The sequence below is a fragment of the Medicago truncatula genome, chromosome 5, assembly GCF_003473485.1.
Source record: "Medicago truncatula cultivar Jemalong A17 chromosome 5, MtrunA17r5.0-ANR, whole genome shotgun sequence".
Lineage (NCBI taxonomy): Eukaryota > Viridiplantae > Streptophyta > Magnoliopsida > Fabales > Fabaceae > Medicago > Medicago truncatula.
Genome location: NC_053046.1, coordinates 18,765,842 through 18,783,938, shown reverse-complemented (window position 1 = coordinate 18,783,938; position 18,097 = coordinate 18,765,842). Strand labels below are relative to the sequence as shown.

General features: G+C 30.6%; 1 protein-coding gene across 1 annotated transcript; it reads left to right on the top strand.

The window, feature by feature from the left end:
• Window positions 1-1,313: 1,313 nt before the first annotated feature.
• On the top strand, window positions 1,314-7,275 carry LOC11414012 (argininosuccinate synthase, chloroplastic). Its single transcript, XM_003613892.4, has 11 exons — window positions 1,314-1,450; window positions 2,586-2,725; window positions 2,820-2,875; window positions 3,007-3,046; window positions 3,882-4,023; window positions 4,258-4,306; window positions 4,403-4,585; window positions 4,725-4,799; window positions 4,882-5,067; window positions 5,968-6,056; window positions 6,484-7,275. The coding sequence occupies exons 2-11, from the start codon at window positions 2,656-2,658 to the stop codon at window positions 7,034-7,036; spliced, it is 1,443 nt and encodes a 480-aa protein (XP_003613940.1). The 5' UTR covers window positions 1,314-1,450; window positions 2,586-2,655; the 3' UTR covers window positions 7,037-7,275.
• Window positions 7,276-18,097: the final 10,822 nt, after the last annotated feature.

Sequence of the window (18,097 nt, the reverse complement as noted above, 5' to 3'; positions counted from 1 at the left end):
TGAACATAACTAAAAAGATGTCGAAAACATATGTTATAAAAAGATGGTCGAATAAAAGATGAAATATGAACAAACTAGCATGCTAAAATAAATAGTAATAATAAGATGAACAAAGCCATGCTTAATCATAAAAAGAGGATTAAATTGACAAAACACGACACATAAACAAAGCATGCATAATAATATAACTAGCAACATGCATAATAATAACTAGCAACAACAATTTAGGTTCGGAGCATGCATAATAATATCTGGTAGCAACATGCATAATAATAACTAGTAACAATCAAACATTTAAGATATAGAAATAAGGAAAGCGCACCTGAAATGTGAGATGAGAACAGTGGAAGGCAGAGAGACAAGGTAAGAAGATGTAGAATACAAAGAGACACGGTGAGAAGAAGGAGAAGATTTAGGGCGGGAGTTATTTCTGATTGTGGAGGAGAGAGAATTGTTTTGGAATGAGAATGGCACATGACATTGTCACATGACTGACTTAAGTGATAATTTAATCTCAGCCATTCCTTTTAATCTGAAGGCTCATATTCATTCTCATCATTCTCATATAAACATGCCATTCTCATATGATACATTATATATATATATATATATAAAGTAAGATTTTGACACAAACACTACAATAAAATGGTATAGGTGTGTCCATTTTACCTATGTGTTATAGGTTCGATTCCTTGCAAGAACTAGAACGTGTTGGGAGTTGAACGCAAAATTGCTATGAAGTAGAAAATGTTGGGAGTGGAACGTAGGATACGTTGTTCATTGAAATTACTTGTACCACTAGGCCAAGTAAGGAAACATAAAATACAAACGACATATATTATATATAATTAATTGTTTAAGTCTAGTATAAATAAGGGTAATATTCCGATGTGGCTATAGCCACACTCAATTTTGTGAGCAATTTTTAAACTATCGAACATTTTGATACACAGAGACCCAACACGTGAAATAGGTCCAATCCTATTCAATGCTATTGGTTGTTCAAAGAGAAAAACGATCAAAAGTTACGACTCGGTTATGGTTTACACGCAAATTAATAGGGTGTTATCAACTTATAATTAAGTCGATCGAGCAATTTGAGAGACTATTGAGCGACCATTTACACTCCCTACCATATCATGATTCCTTTTTGGTATGAGAGAGCCGCAAATCTAGTGCCACATCAGGACTACTTACTTATTTAGGACCAAGTACGACATTCATATTTTTAGGGAGAGATTCATAATAGTTAAGTTTTTTTTTTTTTTTTTTTTTTATGTCCATTATTCAAATATATTATGGATTGTTCTTACCAACCTAACACCAACTGAAGTTACAAACAACGTAATCATTCCGAAAGAGAAAAAAAAAAAAAAAAGGTTTATAATCAAAAAAGAAAAACCCCAAACCCAAACTCGTTCTCTCCCAAATCTGTTTCCATAATCTCTCGGTGAGTTCTTACTTCTTAGCACGGTTCTGCTATCTTTATTCTATATTCTCCCGAATTCACGTTTGAACTATTTATTTAATTACTGAATAGTATCATAGTACTTGGGAGCAATCTACATTATGTAATTATTTGATCATTCGATTTTCATCTCACTCTATTTGGAATCTTCATTTTTGTTTACTGTAATGTAATGTCACATGCTATTGGGCCTTGTTGTGCTTTTGACTTGGGGCTTGTTTGGATAAACAACTTATTTTGCAGCTTGTAGTGTAAGTGTTTATGAATAAGCTATTTCAATAACACACGATAAAATAAAGTCAAATTGTTTTTCTATAATCTATAAGCTGTTTTCATAAGCTGTCTTGGAGAGGTGTTATGAAATTAAGTTAAAAACAGCTTATGAACATGTCATTAGCTGTTTTCATAAATTCTTCTAAGCATTCTCACAAGTCGTTATCCCAGTAGATAAGTCAAATAAGTTAATCCAAACATGTGTTAGAGCTATTAGTCAATTACTCACACCGGAGTTTATGCCTTGTTGACTATTGTTGCTATAAGTATTCGAAAAACCAAGTTCCATATAGATTAAAATAAGGCCCGACTAAAATTTATAAAGCGAGACACCCCCACCTTACAAGCCGGTTTTCTAAGGATGGATTATGCCCGATATAAAAACCTAATATGGTATCAGAGCATTGTTGGCCCATAATCCACATGTCCATGGATCAGAACCAGGCTTTGATACCGTGCAGAATTTCAGAGAATATAAGTTTGTTGTATTCTCGTTGATTTTTGAAAAATAACAGGGTTACGGTTGTTTAAATAGAGGAAGTAGCCTCATGGCTAACTTCACCTCTAGAAATAGAAAAATAAGACAAATAATTCCTAATAACTCCTAATAAAATCAGAATAAAAACAGAAACAGATTAGTTGAACAAAGATGTAATATTATTACCAAATCCCTCTAAGTTTAGGTAACTAGATAAAGCATTGTAAAGACTATAATAATGTGCCAGATTTCTACAATTAGTATTGGGCCTTGTTGTGCTCTCACTTAGTTTAGCTACTTACAATTGAATTTTATTAATTGAAATTTGAGTTAGAAGTTTAAACTTTTGAAATCCTTGAAAAACAGCTCAATCACACATAGATACATAGCATAGCAGCACTTAGGTGAGGAGCTGTTGTTCTTGTTTGGCTCAGAAATGGCTCAGTTGAAATCATTTCCTTCCCATCCATGCACTACTACTTCTGCTCCTTCCCTACGTTCAACAGGTTTCACTCTCTTTCAAAAATGCTATCTTTATTCTCTTTCATCAACATTTCAGCATCTCATTCCCTTTTTTGTTTATTTGATTTTCATTTGCAGAGCACATTTTGTTGTTTAATCGGTTCTGGAAAGCAAATCCATGTTCATATAAAGAGGTGATCTTTTAAAACTTCAAACATTAATCCTTAAACTTTGCAAACATATGTTCTTACTTCGTACTTTGAGCCCCTTTTTTGTTTATATCTTTATGTTGGGTCTTATTTTGGACTTTTTCTATTTTGTGTAGTTGAGGCCAAGAACCAGTGTTGATGCCACTAGACTTCAAGGTGAGATTATTTTGTCTCAAGATCTATATCTATTGGAAACTGTATGTGGTTTGCATTCCACACCATTATGATTTATCAATACAGAAATATTCATTTGCGTGTAATATTTCTTATTGTTCTTTATAATGGGATCTTTTAATTAATATTAGCTATTAACATGCTCTGTCTCCAGTCCTGATCTTTATCTGTTGGAATTGACTCATATGTTTTCACTTGGATTTTGAAAATGAGCATCCTTAAGGTTCTGTTTGGGAGGGGGATTATTGAGTGTTATTGAGGGAGAGTTTTGGAGCGCTAAAGTCTATTTTGATGTATATTTGATAACAACAACAACCAAGTCTTATCCCACTAAGTGGGGTCGGCTACATGGATCAAATTATGCTATAATGTTCTATCATAAACCATATTTGGATCCTAGCCTTATCCTTCTAAGAGGGTTTTTGATATTTTAAAAAATTTGAAAGAACAACATGATAAATGATCATATAATACTTAAATCAAACTTAATTCATTTTTAATAGCATTTTATATTGTCCTTAATCCTTAATTTAAAAGAGAAAAGTAAGCCTTTTCAAAAACAAAAAGTAAGCCCTCTCCTCCAAAACCCAAATCGCAAACAAAACCTTACAAAATTATGTCATAAGAATAATAAAATAAATAAATTTATGGAGGGGTAAATTGTGGCTTCTTGGAGCATGATCGTGGATGGTTTATGTTGAAAGTGGATGAATTCAGTGGAGACACTGTGTGTTCACTGATTGAATATATTGATTTGATGCTGTTTGATATTTAAGTTTAATGTTTGTAATGCTATTGAAGTTCTCATGACATGCAGTTGTAAAGGCAGTATTGCGCAGTGATACGGATGTAGAAGTTTCTGAAGCCAAGAAAGGTAGTGGGCTACGTGGAAAATTGAATAAGGTTGTATTGGCTTACAGCGGTGGCTTAGACACATCGGTCATTGTCCCATGGCTGAGGTATAGATGCTTCCTCGTTCTTTATTTGTTTTTCTGCTAGATTTTCTTCACGAGCGACAAATACCGAGCAATTTAGAGATGCAATTTAATTTTTGAGTGGAATGGCTATAGAAATATCAGAAACCAGTTTGAATCTTTCAAAAAAAAAAAAATCAGAAACCATTTTGAAGTTACCTATTGTTGGATAATTTTGTTCTTGTTATATGATCTTATTTAATTATTTTGGTGTTTCAGAGAGAATTATGGCTGTGATGTTGTTTGCTTCACTGCTGATGTTGGCCAAGTATGTGTTGACTTTTAAATAACATTTTTAGTTTTCAAGATTATTGTTGTCTAAATTGGTTATTGGAAGAGGCACGTAACAAAATTAATTTTATAGGGTATAAAAGAATTGGACGGTTTAGAAGCTAAAGCCAAATCCAGTGGGGCATCTCAATTAGTCGTAAAGGACTTGAAGGAGGAATTTGTTAAAGATTACGTATTTCCTTGCCTGCGTGCTGGTGCTATTTATGAGAGGAAGTATTTGCTTGGGACCTCAATGGCACGTCCTGTAATTGCAAAGGTACTTTGGCTTGAAGTTTGATATTTCATTTTGATTGGTCAAACCATTTCACTTGTAATTGACAATGAACATAACATACTCATCCCTCCGCTCCAAAAATTTAATAAACTTATATTGACTGATGTGTGCTGACTGTTAGGCCATGGTGGATGTTGCTAAAGAAGTTGGAGCTGATGCTGTCTCCCATGGGTGTACCGGGAAAGGAAATGATCAGGTATGTCTTACTATTATGCTTACAGTACTATGCCATGTCAACTATATTATTCTGACTGATTTATTTATATATAAACATTTAGGTTCGGTTTGAGCTCACTTTCTTTGCTCTGAACCCCAAGCTAAATATTGTGGCTCCATGGAGGGAATGGGATATTACAGGGAGAGAAGATGCCATTGAGTATGCTAAAAAGCATAATGTTCCCGTTCCAGTGACAAAGAAATCCATATATAGCAGGGATAGGAACCTATGGCATCTTAGTCATGAGGTAAGCGTTGTGGTTATCCTCAATCTAGCTCTAGTTATAGTGATGAATGTTGGCTATGTCTAATGATTTGTCTGTTTTTTCTTTTGGTATTTACTTTTATTATCCTCTGTTGGAAGGCTTTCTAATGGATGGTGACATAGCTTTATGCATGTTTGGAAGCACATAACATATGACCCTTTACCTACTCGCCATATTGATATTTGTTAGAAGACCTTCATTCATAATGAAACAGATGACCAAAATGATATATACTCACTAAATTGTTAACAAAAATCTTGGAGCTCAAGCGATGACACTTGAATCTTTGAAGGACAAAAATTGTGATTCACTGTAACGTGTTTCTAAAGGTGTGAACCATATCTTTTTGAAGTATTTCAAGAAATCCCCGACTTGATTGTTACTTTGTTGCAACTTCTTTCTTAAAAATCTTTTTAAATAAAACATAACCACTTTTAGAAATTTTCATCCGTTTCTTTTAAAAAATTGGGAATCTAAAGAAAAACTAAAATATGTTTATAAGATGTTTTGAGTAGCTTCTCTTAAAAAACATTTTTGATAGTTTGTTTTTATTTTTTAAAATGTGATTTTGAGTATGGTAAACAAACACAAATGGCTTCCGCTTTGTTTAAAAATCTTTAAAAAATAATCTATAAATTATTTAATACCCAAATCAGTTTTTTTATAGTCTGTAGCAAACGGGTCTATCATTTGTTTGCGGTCTCTAGAGACCATATGGATTCTCAAAAGGAATGCACTACATTATTTCTATGCTGTATTGTCTGAAATTGCTTATCTTTAGTTTGATCTAGGATTATGCTTTATGAAGTGTAGCTCCAAAAATTATATTTTGAGACTAACATGGTACTGTTTCTCTGGTATATGCAATCTGTATTACTAAAGGGCGATATTTTGGAAGACCCAGCTAATGAGCCCAAAAAGGATATGTACATGATGTCTGTAGACCCGGAGGATGCTCCAGATCAAGCAGAGTAAGCTTCCTTCTTGTGGTTTTTTACTAATTAAGGGTCTGGTCAAATTGACTTGTTTAAGCTTATCTGCTGACATCAGCACTTGTGAGACTTTTTAGGAGAAGTTATGAAAACAGCTTACGACATGCCTATTAGCTGTTTTTAGCTTATTTCCATAAGCTATCCTGGATAGCCAATTAAAACATCTTATAGCTTATATAAAAACTATTTGATTTGATTTATCTTTGCTATATAAATAGCTTATACATAAGCACTTACACGATAAACCCTTATGTAAGCGCTTAATTAAGTTGTTTATCCAAACAAGGTGTAACTCTAAATACAGCCTCAAGTTTCTGTTATGCTTCTAAATAGGTTGCATTAGTTATGGAATTATTTTTGGAAGCAGTCCTTAACATTGTTGAAAATCTGGCATTATGTCTTGCAGATATTTAGAAATTGGTATAGAGTCGGGTCTTCCTGTTTCACTCAATGGGAAGACGCTTTCACCAGCATCTTTACTCGCTGAGCTCAATGAGATAGGTGGAAGGCACGGAATTGGCCGGATCGACATGGTTGAGAATCGGCTTGTAGGCATGAAAAGCCGCGGAGTTTACGAAACACCTGGTGGAACTATCCTTTTTGCTGCCGCACGGGAGTTGGAGTCTTTGACACTTGATCGAGAAACAATACAGGTCAAAGATTCATTAGCACTTAAATATGCAGAGTTAGTGTATGCCGGAAGATGGTTTGATCCACTTCGCGAATCCATGGATGCCTTTATGCAGAAGATTACAGAGACCACAACAGGTTCTGTGACTTTGAAATTATACAAAGGTTCTGTTACTGTAACAGGTAGGAAGAGCCCCTTTAGCCTGTATAGGCAAGATATCTCATCATTTGAGAATAGTGATATATATGATCAAGCTGATGCTGCTGGTTTTATCCGGCTTTACGGTCTTCCAATGAAGGTCCGGGCAATGCTTGAGCAAGGCATTTAAGTGTTGATTTCATTTCAACATGTAGTTGATTGCAACAACAACAAAAAATGCCTGCTTTATCTCTGCTATTTTAGTTTTGATTGTTTAGGAATTGGATTTTAACTAGAGTAGTTTTGAATTGTTAGTGGATTACTCAACCCTAATAAAATGATGGCAAACGTTAACTGAGTAAGTAATGTTATCAATTATTCAAATGTTGTATCCTTCCTTCAATAATAATTATTTTATGGTTTAATCAATGCTCTGTGGCACAAGTTTATAAACATGGTATGTATCATCCTGCAATTTGGAGTAGAAATCATCTCCATTTCTCAAAAGAAATGACGATGTCTATTCCTAATGTAAAGGCACACATTCTCGAAATTTTTGCTATAACGAACCTCTGTTTCTTTTAATATATAGGGAGGAATCTTACTCATTTGGAGTAACACCTTGTAGTTTGGCATCTTCAATCTCTAACTATAAGAAATGAGTTATTCAACTATGAGCTAAAATTTGCAAATCTACAACACAAAAATTCAAACCTATTAAGAAAGGTCTTTGATTTACAAGTATCTTTCTACAATAAGTAATTCTATACATTTTCTGTCTTCCTCATGATTCCAAGTTTTGATACCAAGTTTTGAAGTGCTCCTCCCTCTGTATCAATAATTGTCTTTTGGAGCTCAACTAAACTCAATAATGTACATAACTAATTCAACTTCACATGCTGCTCCACAAAACCAATTCCAACTCCTTATACTAACATAGTAACATTCTATTGTAAGTTTGCATTCTGTTCTGGAAGTAGATTTAGTATTTAGCATATGCAACATGTAAAAAAGATTCAGACTCACAACTATCCTAGCGTCTCTTTTCATAAAAATAAAACTATCCTAGCTTCTAGGCATAAATAATGCTGGGTTCACACAGAGGTGCTAAAAGTATGTAGAAGTTCTATTGAGACATGTATGTTTGATTCCGCTTCTAGAGGGACCAAAATTGATTATGGAGTTGTAGAATTGACTCTGACGTGTTTGGTTGCTATCAATTAGAATTGATCCTATCCCTATAATTGATTCTACTTGAAGCTATGATTTGTAGCTTTTGATTATAGAATTGATTTTCACACACATATTTATAGTTAAACTCACTTTTACATGAAGTTATCCAAACACAAACCACATTTAGTCAAAATTACTTTTAACCAAAATCAATTATTGAGAATCAATTCTATCAAAATCAACTCTCCCCACCGCATAGAATTTGTGCATAGGCGTGTGTAAATTCACTTTTGTAAGCTAAAAGTAATTTCATAAACATAAAATGATTTTAGTCATTACGTTATATATTTAGATGTTCTCGATTAGAATTGATTTTTCCCTCCAATGAATGTAACCTGAAGTCATAATTTAGAGCTTCCATAAAGTTAAATTAATTTTGGTTTCAAATTTATTATTCAACATGAATATAGTGAAATATTAATTATTTTATGTTCAATTCATTTTTAATAAAAATCAATTTTACAAATTCAATTACTTTAAATAATCATGTATCTAAAAGCAACATTATCAAACCTAATCAAAGTGTTTGTTCTTTATTGACTCAAAAGAAAGACATATATTTGAAAGAAGAAAAAAAGCTATAGGCACTAGGATATTCACCTTAAGTAGTGAAAGTGATGCCTTCAATAGGTGGCTTTTAAGGTACACAAATTGTTAAATTTGTGTACCCATACACAAGTCCATTTGTAACCATTGATTTAATAAAATTATAAAATAAAATAAAAAAGTGATATTTTGAAAATTTAATAAAATGTTTTGCTATTTTCTTGTACAAATAAAACGATTTATATAACTGTATAGAACTAATGAATAATTTTTTTCAAGGTAATAGTTGAAATTTTTGCTACGAAGATGTTGTGAATAACTGTTATATTAACTTTTTTTTTATAAAGATGTCTTTTAAGGATCATTTTACCATTAGCTGAACACTTTGAGTTAAAATAAAAATCACCATGCCAGAGTGTACTTTTTTACAAAAGAAAAAAACATATTATATCTCCTCCTTCAAAAGAAAACATATTATATCTTTAAACATTTTTTTAGGGAATATTGTATCTTTAAACATATTTTGTCATTCCTCTCAAAAAAACATATTTTGTTATTTATTATTATACATATTTTTTTAGGCAGCCGTCGGCATCCATACAATAAGAATTAAATTATTTTCTAAATAAACTAATTTGCATTATAATACCAAAATATACTAAGGATATAACAATTTTTTTATTATAAAATAAGATGGAGGATGTTTTTGAGGAAATTCTAAACTAAAGATATAAGTTTTTTTTTTAGGGGTAAACGAAAGATATAAGTTATTAACGTATTGAATTTTTTACCATAAGTAAAGGAAATGACTAATTATTCACTTTTATCAACAACAAAAAAGTCAATCATTCTTCACTATTAAATATAAAAGTTTATTTCTTAAAAAAAAAAAAATTATTCTAATTTAATTATTTATAATTCTAAGATATACAATGTAAATTGATATTTCATAACCAACACATTTATACTATATCTTATGTTCTTCTTGCAAAATCATATTCATAGAATTTTTGAACTCATAAATCTATGGTAGATAATGGACTTGTGTATGGATACACAAATTTAACCATTTGTGTACCCTAAAAGCCACCGACTTCAATAACATATCACAAGCAACTACCTTAAAATGCTTGAGATTTTTTAACTTAACCAATAAATTTGAAAAAAAATAGTAAAAAATTTATCACTCTTAATAATAAGTAAATCAGCCTAAGAAAATCTATCACTTATTTATTTTTCTAACAACTTTCACAAAGGATCCTCCAAAAGATGCTTCCACAAGTTACACATTAGAGGAAAAATATTACTATGAATCTTGCTACCATATATATGCTAAGATATGTAACCACCCCCACTATATTTTTTATCTTATACTTGGCCTCAATTGGTCCATTTTCACAGTTCAATGTCAATGATTTATATTATAGTGGACCCTCACTCTCTCTCCCTCCCTCCCCAATCAGAAACTTTATATCCCTTATTTTCATTTAATTCGAATCAGTGATGATAGCACAAATGGTGGCCAGCACATTTTGTTTCTTTTCTTTCATGAGTCCACATCTTTGCCCTCAAATGAAGCAAGTCTTTTGGGTTGTGAACTTTCGGTTTCTTGACACTTTTTGAAGGAATATACATTATATATAAATGTCAAAACTATATACTTGTGACAAAATTAACAAGTAATTTTTTATCAGAAATTTATTACATAAAGTTTTGAAAAAAATAAATTATAGTTCATATTTTGATAACTTATAATATATTTTTATTTTTTAGATATAAAATGATAAATTACACATATTTTTTAGATCAATTATTAAAATTTACATTAATTTAAACTAATATTTAAAATTTTGTAATTTTTTATATTTTTACATTTATTATATTTCAATTTTTAATGTTTTAAAATGTATATTTTTTAAAATATATTTTATAACGTAACTAAATAAGATCTTTTTAATCATATCATGTTGGATTCTAACTCAGTTTTTAAAGTATGTTTAGAATTTGACTAGAGCAATAGGATATGATAATATATTAATATGAGATGATTAATTGAGAAAGATACTTATCCCGTCAAAAACATATTATCATAAATTGTTCTATAAAAAAAAATTAAGCTTGTAATATGATATGATAAATTAAACAATTTAGGATAGGATAAGAATTTGTAACAAGTCCCGATCAAAAAGAATTTAAGCTTGTATTGAAGTTGGTTCATAACCTGCTCCAATGGCGGAGCCACTCATGGGCCAGGGAGGGCCACGGCTCACCCCAACCCTAATTTTTTTTTTTTTTAATATGTGTTTACAAAAATTATAATATGATTTTATATTATATATATTGTATCTTGCGGTAAAATACATATTTTTGTAGAATTTTCCAGCGGTTAGGCCAAGTTCTCTAATGTTTCATGATACCAGTTCAACTATAAGTCCATTAAGGGAATTTGAACTGGTGCATGCTTGTACACTAAATAAAATCGAAAATTATTGTTGACACATATGATAGGGCTGAAAAACACATGTAAAAGACGAAAATGCCCCTGCAGTAATTAACTACCGAAGTTTAAAACCGACTGCAGTTAACTACCGAAGTTCCTTCGACAGTTAACTGCCGACGAAAAAAGGAAAAAAAAAAACTCCTTCGGCACTTTACCGCCAATGAGCTCAAAACTACAATTTTTTTTTTTACTTTGATATGCATGAAGGGTGGTATTATATGTTATTACTTGATAAATAAAGTTTTACAAACAAAAATGATGAAACAAGAGTTAAACTACACACATATCATGGTCGGTTATAGAAACTTATTTAAAATAGAGCGCACTATAGTTTGACATAATATATTTATACCTCGTACTATCTCTTTTTTGTTATTGCTATTAATTAACCTATAGTATTTGGTAAAAAATAATAATTTATTATTTTGGTCATTAAAAGTTAAAAGTCTTACTGATTTTATTTTATTTTTTACATTTTCCTACATAATAAGTTGATTTAAATGTGCTACATAGACTTGGGGTTGGGTGTAGTAGATAATCTACATCTACATCCTTGTTTATTTATCTAAGTGCAAAATTGATTTGCACACCACGAATGAAGATTTTGTATGTTTGCTAAGTGTGTTAGTTTCATATAATACCACCCTTCATGCATATCAAGTAAAAAAAAATTGTAGTTTTTAGCTCTCGGCAGTAAAGTGCCGAATGAGTTTTTTTTTTTTTTTCCTTTTTTCTTAGGCAGGTAACTACTGGCCGGTTCTAAACTTCGGTAGTTAACTACCGAAGAGTATTTTCATCTTTTTACATGTATTTTCAACCCTATTATATTTGTCAACAACAATTTTCAATAAAATCCTTATCACCATGGTAACAACTTTTTATCTTTTAATTTTGCTTTTAGTTATATATCTAATGCTTTAGCTCTCATTAACAATTTGTGTGAATAAAGCACAATTCTTTTACGATTAAAAAGCATATGTGTGATATAATAAATATTATACAATATTTATGTTTTTTTAAGAAAAAATTATATAATATTTATGTTAAAATATCCTTAAAACATATAAATAACGTTTCATAAACAATAATAATTATCACTCGAATTAACCAATAAAAAATATAAATTTACACATTACAAAAATTGGTCCACCCCAAAAATTATTTCTAGCTCTGCCACTTAGCTGCTCAATTATATACATACAGTAAATTATTTTAAAAAATAATATTCATATAATCTTTAACATTGTATGCTTGTAAAACTGTTATTTTTTGAAAAACAAAAACTATCTTTTAAAAATATTTAAAAGTCCAAATATCTAAAAATAAAAATAAAAACGACAAAAAGAATTAATTTTTAAATTAAGAGATTTGAACCAACAAAATTAATCGAATTGTTTGTAAATTTGTATTGAATCGAGTTAAAGCTAAAAGAAAAACTCATATTAACTAGAGCCAAATTTTGTTCAGCTCAAATTTATCTAGTTTTTCTTTTTACTTTTTTTTTTGTCAAAAAAAAACTAGAACCAACTCAATATTTCCAACTCTGCGTGAAATCCACATGAGAAATATCAGCAGGGACGGGTCTCTTTGGGGACCTATGAAGGCTATGGTATCCCCAAGTTTGCTATATATTTCATTGCAGGGGCTACCAGTCTTAATTTTAATATTTCTTCTCTGTTTTAAATATTTTTTTCAAAAAAATGTTCCTATGAAGATTTTAATCAGCTCCCCCACATTGTGATCAAAAGAACCCAACCATTGGAACAGTTGATTACTCCCAAGTATATCTTGGAATGGTTTAATATATACTATATATATTTTTGGCACCCCCAACAAAATAATTGAAGATCCGCCATTGTGCATATGTCCAAGGGCGGACCTCAACAGGTCATGGTGTGTCAAGTGCCACACCTTGCCACACCACCCCCAAGTTGATTTTTTTTCCTCCCATAAACCCAAAAGTCTAAAACAATAGGGTGTTTAAAATCGAACCAATCTAATAGAAAAATCGTAAACTGAATCAATCGAAACTGCAAAAAGCTGTATTTAGTTTGGGTATGTATTCGTATCACTTTTTTACTCAACCATATGGTTTGGTTTAATTTACGGTTTTTATTTTACCAACCAAACAAAACCAAATCAAACCGCAACATAAGAAAAAACACTAATTAAATATGTCATCTACGCCAATACTTGTAAAAACCCAATGAAAACTTTCATAAATGACATATATTTTCTTTTGTTAAATTTCTTCTTTGCCTTTTATTTTAAAAATGTATTTATATGCAATTTGAACTTTTAAAGAATTATGAAATCTTAGTCTTTTACATTTCTTACAAAATAGAATTACTTTATGTCCACATTTTTAATTTGATCTATGTTGTTTAGTGAAAATGAAATTTTAATGTTGGATGAAATTAAAAACATTGTCGGAAACATTGCTAGAATTATGTTGTGTTTTGGCTTTTTAACTTGATTTTAATGTTGGAAACAAAAAATTGTATCGTCTGGTAAAAAAAATGCACCAACCGATCCAACCCAAACCGCAGTGGTTTGGTTTGGTTCAGATTTTATTTTAAAACTCAACTAATCATAACCAAACAACATGCTTTTTTTTTATCTTATGGTTCATATGACTTTTAGCTTTAAAACCAAGTCAAAATGCACCGCAAACACTCCAAAACACAAGTACACCGTAAACACTTTTCCCTCACTTCTCACTTCAGCAAGTTTTTTTAATTGTTCTTTCTCTTAGCAAGCACACATCACAAACAGAAGCAAGCACTTTTCATTCTTATTAAATTTAATTTAATTTATCTATTTGACAAAAAAATTGTGCCTTACCAATATTTTAAGTCCATATCCGCCCCTATATGCCCTTGGACATTCATTAACCAAACCAGTGATGAGGATGAATCACCCAACCATAGGGTAATAATTCGTGGAAACATGTATTTATAAGAGTCACGGGGATCCAATATCCATCACATGATTTAGAAATGCTTACAAATCAGTAGTAGTCAATGCAATGGAAAGAATAAGTCACGAATCAAATGTGCTTTTCTTGTCTTATACACTTTGTATTGGTAGCTTATAGTATTATTTTATCACATTAAACTATTACTAAGTTTTGGAATGCACGCACTTAATAATAGAATGAAACCAAATGGATAAGACAATCTATAACTGGTTGAGATCTTGCGTTAATCAAGGATTATTATTATTCATTGTGATGACTAAAACATTGATAATTTCACTTATATATGTCGGTCAACCTATGCTTTTTTGCTTGCTTCCAAGTTCAATATTTAACTTTCTATGTCTCATCTTTTCGTTCTCTTGCAGGTATGATATTCCTTTCCTTCTAAATTCTAACCATATACTCTAGTTACCAAAAAAAGAAATAACATAAAGTTACACTCTTAAATTCATTAGGGCTAACATAATTATATAGAATGCATATCTTTTTTTTGGCAAAATGAAAATCATATTAAATAAAAATAAAGAGACACAAAGCCTAAAGCCGGAAGATTAAACATGACTCAGATACAACTTAAACAGAAATACATCGTGATAAATCAAACCTAAGTGGATCGATCTTAATCTATCTAAACAAGAATTCGTTAATTATAGGTGCAACCCAACGAACTCATGTACATTACCATTAGAGGCACCATCAATATTACATTTAACCTAATTGAAAATAGGGGGTTGTCAAATAACTCCTTTAATTCTAGGAGCATTCCTATAAGTGATTTGAACTGAGAAAGCTTTTAAGATAACAAACTTTGTAATGGAAGAATTTCCAACAAGCTTAGAATGATTACCACATAGAGTAGTATTTGTGATGATAAGGTTGTTTGTTGATCTGTGATTGATCTTCTTATCAACAAACCTGACTTGATTTCTACAAAACTAAATAATGTTGAAACAGTTGATGACATCAGCCAAAATTACCAGCTTACACTTAGGAGACCAATTTTTCTTACATAAATCTAGTGCTTCAGAGATTGAAGAAAAATTACAAGGAGTACTTGGTAGGGAGCCTAACCATATTGTTACTAGGTTGTCAAAATCGGAACTTTACTTCAGGTCGAAAGGGAATAGCAAAATCGGGACTCGTAAAATCGCAATCAAAATCGGAGTATTTTACTCAAGGACTTTTGTAGAATCCATATAGGAAATTGTAAAATCGCAATCAAAATCGATGGATTTTACCCAAAAAAATTAATACTAAATATATGTTATAAATGGTATATAATCATAAATGACTTAGTTTATAAGAAATCGTATAATTGCAATCAAAATCGATGAATTTTGTCTATTTTGGGATTCTACAATGGATTTGAGTCGTTGAAGGTGAAGAAAGTCGCAAAATCCTGAATTATAGGATTTAAGTCGGAATTTTAACAACAACTTAACATAGCTGCAGTGGAGGAACAAATGGTTTGTTGTTTATGCAAATGAGTTACATAAGTTGCACATTAAGGGAATTTGACAACCTCTAAAAGATAAGTTACCATTAGTTGGTGACTTATTGTACAAGCTTCTCCATATTAATTTGACCCTTAGGCGCTCTTATATTTCGACACATTTTCGATTGGTAATGTGTTTTTCTTTTCCTTTTGAACCGATACTTGTTTGTAACTTTTTTAGAAACATCTTGATTTAGGAAAACAAATTTCCTATTGTCACAATAGAATGTTGTAAGGTATATGAGCCATCTGATCAAATACGAGCGGCTAAGATCAAACATGTGAAAACTAGCTAGTCAAATAAAGTTGAACGATTAAATCACTTTATTACGATTGAAATCGACCACTGCATAAAACTGTGTGAAACGATTACAACAAATGATCCAAATCCTCAAGCTCCACAACAAATTTACAATTTTGAGTAACACCTATTTACCAACCAGTGAGAAATTGAGGACAGTTGTTGCATGTAGGTTGTAGCCATCACCAGGTTCATTGATTGAAACTTACCCCACCCTCTTTTTGAAATTTCTTTCAGGTTTTACTCTCTACTAGTATTATAGTAGACTATTATAGATCATACTAGCATAGATATACCAGTATACATTTTTCTTTTTTTGATAGAAACTCTATATTATAGATATTCACTCTATTTTCTTTCATAAAGTAAAAATACAATACAGTATGCTATACAAAAAAAATCATTAAAAAGATTCTGTTTTGTACAACTTCACTAGTAAAAAAAAAAGTACTACTTATGATGCATATAGTAATTTAAGATTGATCTTGTTTAAACTAGACAAAGTTACCTCATTTTATATGAGCAAAACTCCAAGACAGTAACTTTCAAGTATTTATTCCACAATTGAAACAAAAAGAATCATATACAAAATAAAGTTAAGACAATGAGAGTCAATATCAGTAAAAAAATACTGAGTGGGTTGGTCCTTTCATTTGGTGCTTTGATTTGATTATGTTCCCTCCCACATAATTCATTCATGGTCACATACTCACATTCAAGGAAGAGAGAGAAAGAGTTTTTTTTCTTCTGAGCAAGCTTTTAAAGGGTTGTTGGCAATTAACAAAAAGCAGAACCAAACAACTGTCCTATGCAGTGGCTTGTGACACATGATTTTCCCTATGGAAAAAGGTAACGCTTGTAGCACCACACCACAAATGAGAGAACTTTGATATTTTTATACAAGATATCCACAGAATTTTTTTTCCTCAAATATAGATAATTAGATTTCCATAGATTTTTGTCGAGAAATGATATTTGAACATCCATTTAGTGATAACTTTTGCAACAACTTTCTCTCTCATACTCACATTATTTTTTACTTTATCTCTCTATTGCTATGGTTTTCGTGCCAATACCACTTTTTTCTTTGTAAAATATGGTTGTCACCAAATTGATTATTCAAATAACACTCCTCATTTTTGTCAATGACCAATCTTTTCTTTTAAAAAAATCTATGACTAATCTCTATCGAAAGTATGATGAACCATCTTTATTAGTAGCACATTTTCAACCACTTTTCTAATCCAGGAAGTCACAAATAAATATTTCCCCCGTCTTTTGATACAAGTAAAATTGATTTTTCAGATTCATTCATTTATTGATGTATGTGGTTCACATACATCATTAAATGAATGAATCTGAAAAGTCAATTTTGCTTATACCAAAAGACGGAGGGAGTATCAGACTATATAAAAAATTTGAATTCTATCTTTCCTTTTAAAAAATCTATGACTAATCTCTATAAAAAATGGGTTTGTCTAACATGTGCAACATTGCACATGTTAAAACAACTAATAGTAGTAACTTTTTTTTGGAAAACAACAATTATTTATTCAAAAGTTTTATATTTAATATTAAATGTACAAATTTCAATACAAAATTTCTATTTTAAACTTTTTAACATATGCAAATTTGCACACGATAAAAAAACCATAAAAAATATGATCACCAACCTTTATTTGTACCACACTTGCAACCACTTTTCTAATCCACAAATACGAGACTAATTAAAATAATAGTTATTTAATATCCGTGCAAAATTTTTAAAAAAATGATTAATTATATTGATTTAAATGGTAAAATTAATATCATTTAATAAAATACCGTTATTAATTGTAGTTAGTGAAATAATTAAATTGGGTGAAATTCAATAAATAAAAATATAAAGTGAAAAAATAATAATAAATATTACATTGATATTCTAAGGTGATAATTAATTGAATACGATAAGAAAAGTTAAAAAAACAATTATTTGAAATAGTTAATTTTGAACAAAAAATAAAGTTCACCATGTTAACCTTCATTTTATGCTAAAATCTTTTACAAACTCAAAAAAGAAAGGGAATTTTTTTTCTAGACATGCTCATAATAACCCCACAACATCATCATTCATCACCACAACATAGATCTAAATTCATTGCTAAAAAGTAAAATGCTTTGCAATTAACAAAAACAAAAACAAAAACAAGAAAAATA

What these genes read in the sequence shown, in the direction of transcription:
- LOC11414012 (XM_003613892.4), top strand. Translation starts at nt 2,656, where the DNA reads ATGGCTCAGTTGAAATCATTTCCTTCCCATCCATGCACTACTACTTCT. An exon ending in CCGGGAAAGGAAATGATCAG is followed by an intron (nt 4,800 to 4,881) that starts GTATGTCTTACT and finishes ATAAACATTTAG; the next exon opens with GTTCGGTTTGAGCTCACTTT. An exon ending in GATGCTCCAGATCAAGCAGA is followed by an intron (nt 6,057 to 6,483) that starts GTAAGCTTCCTT and finishes TATGTCTTGCAG; the next exon opens with ATATTTAGAAATTGGTATAG.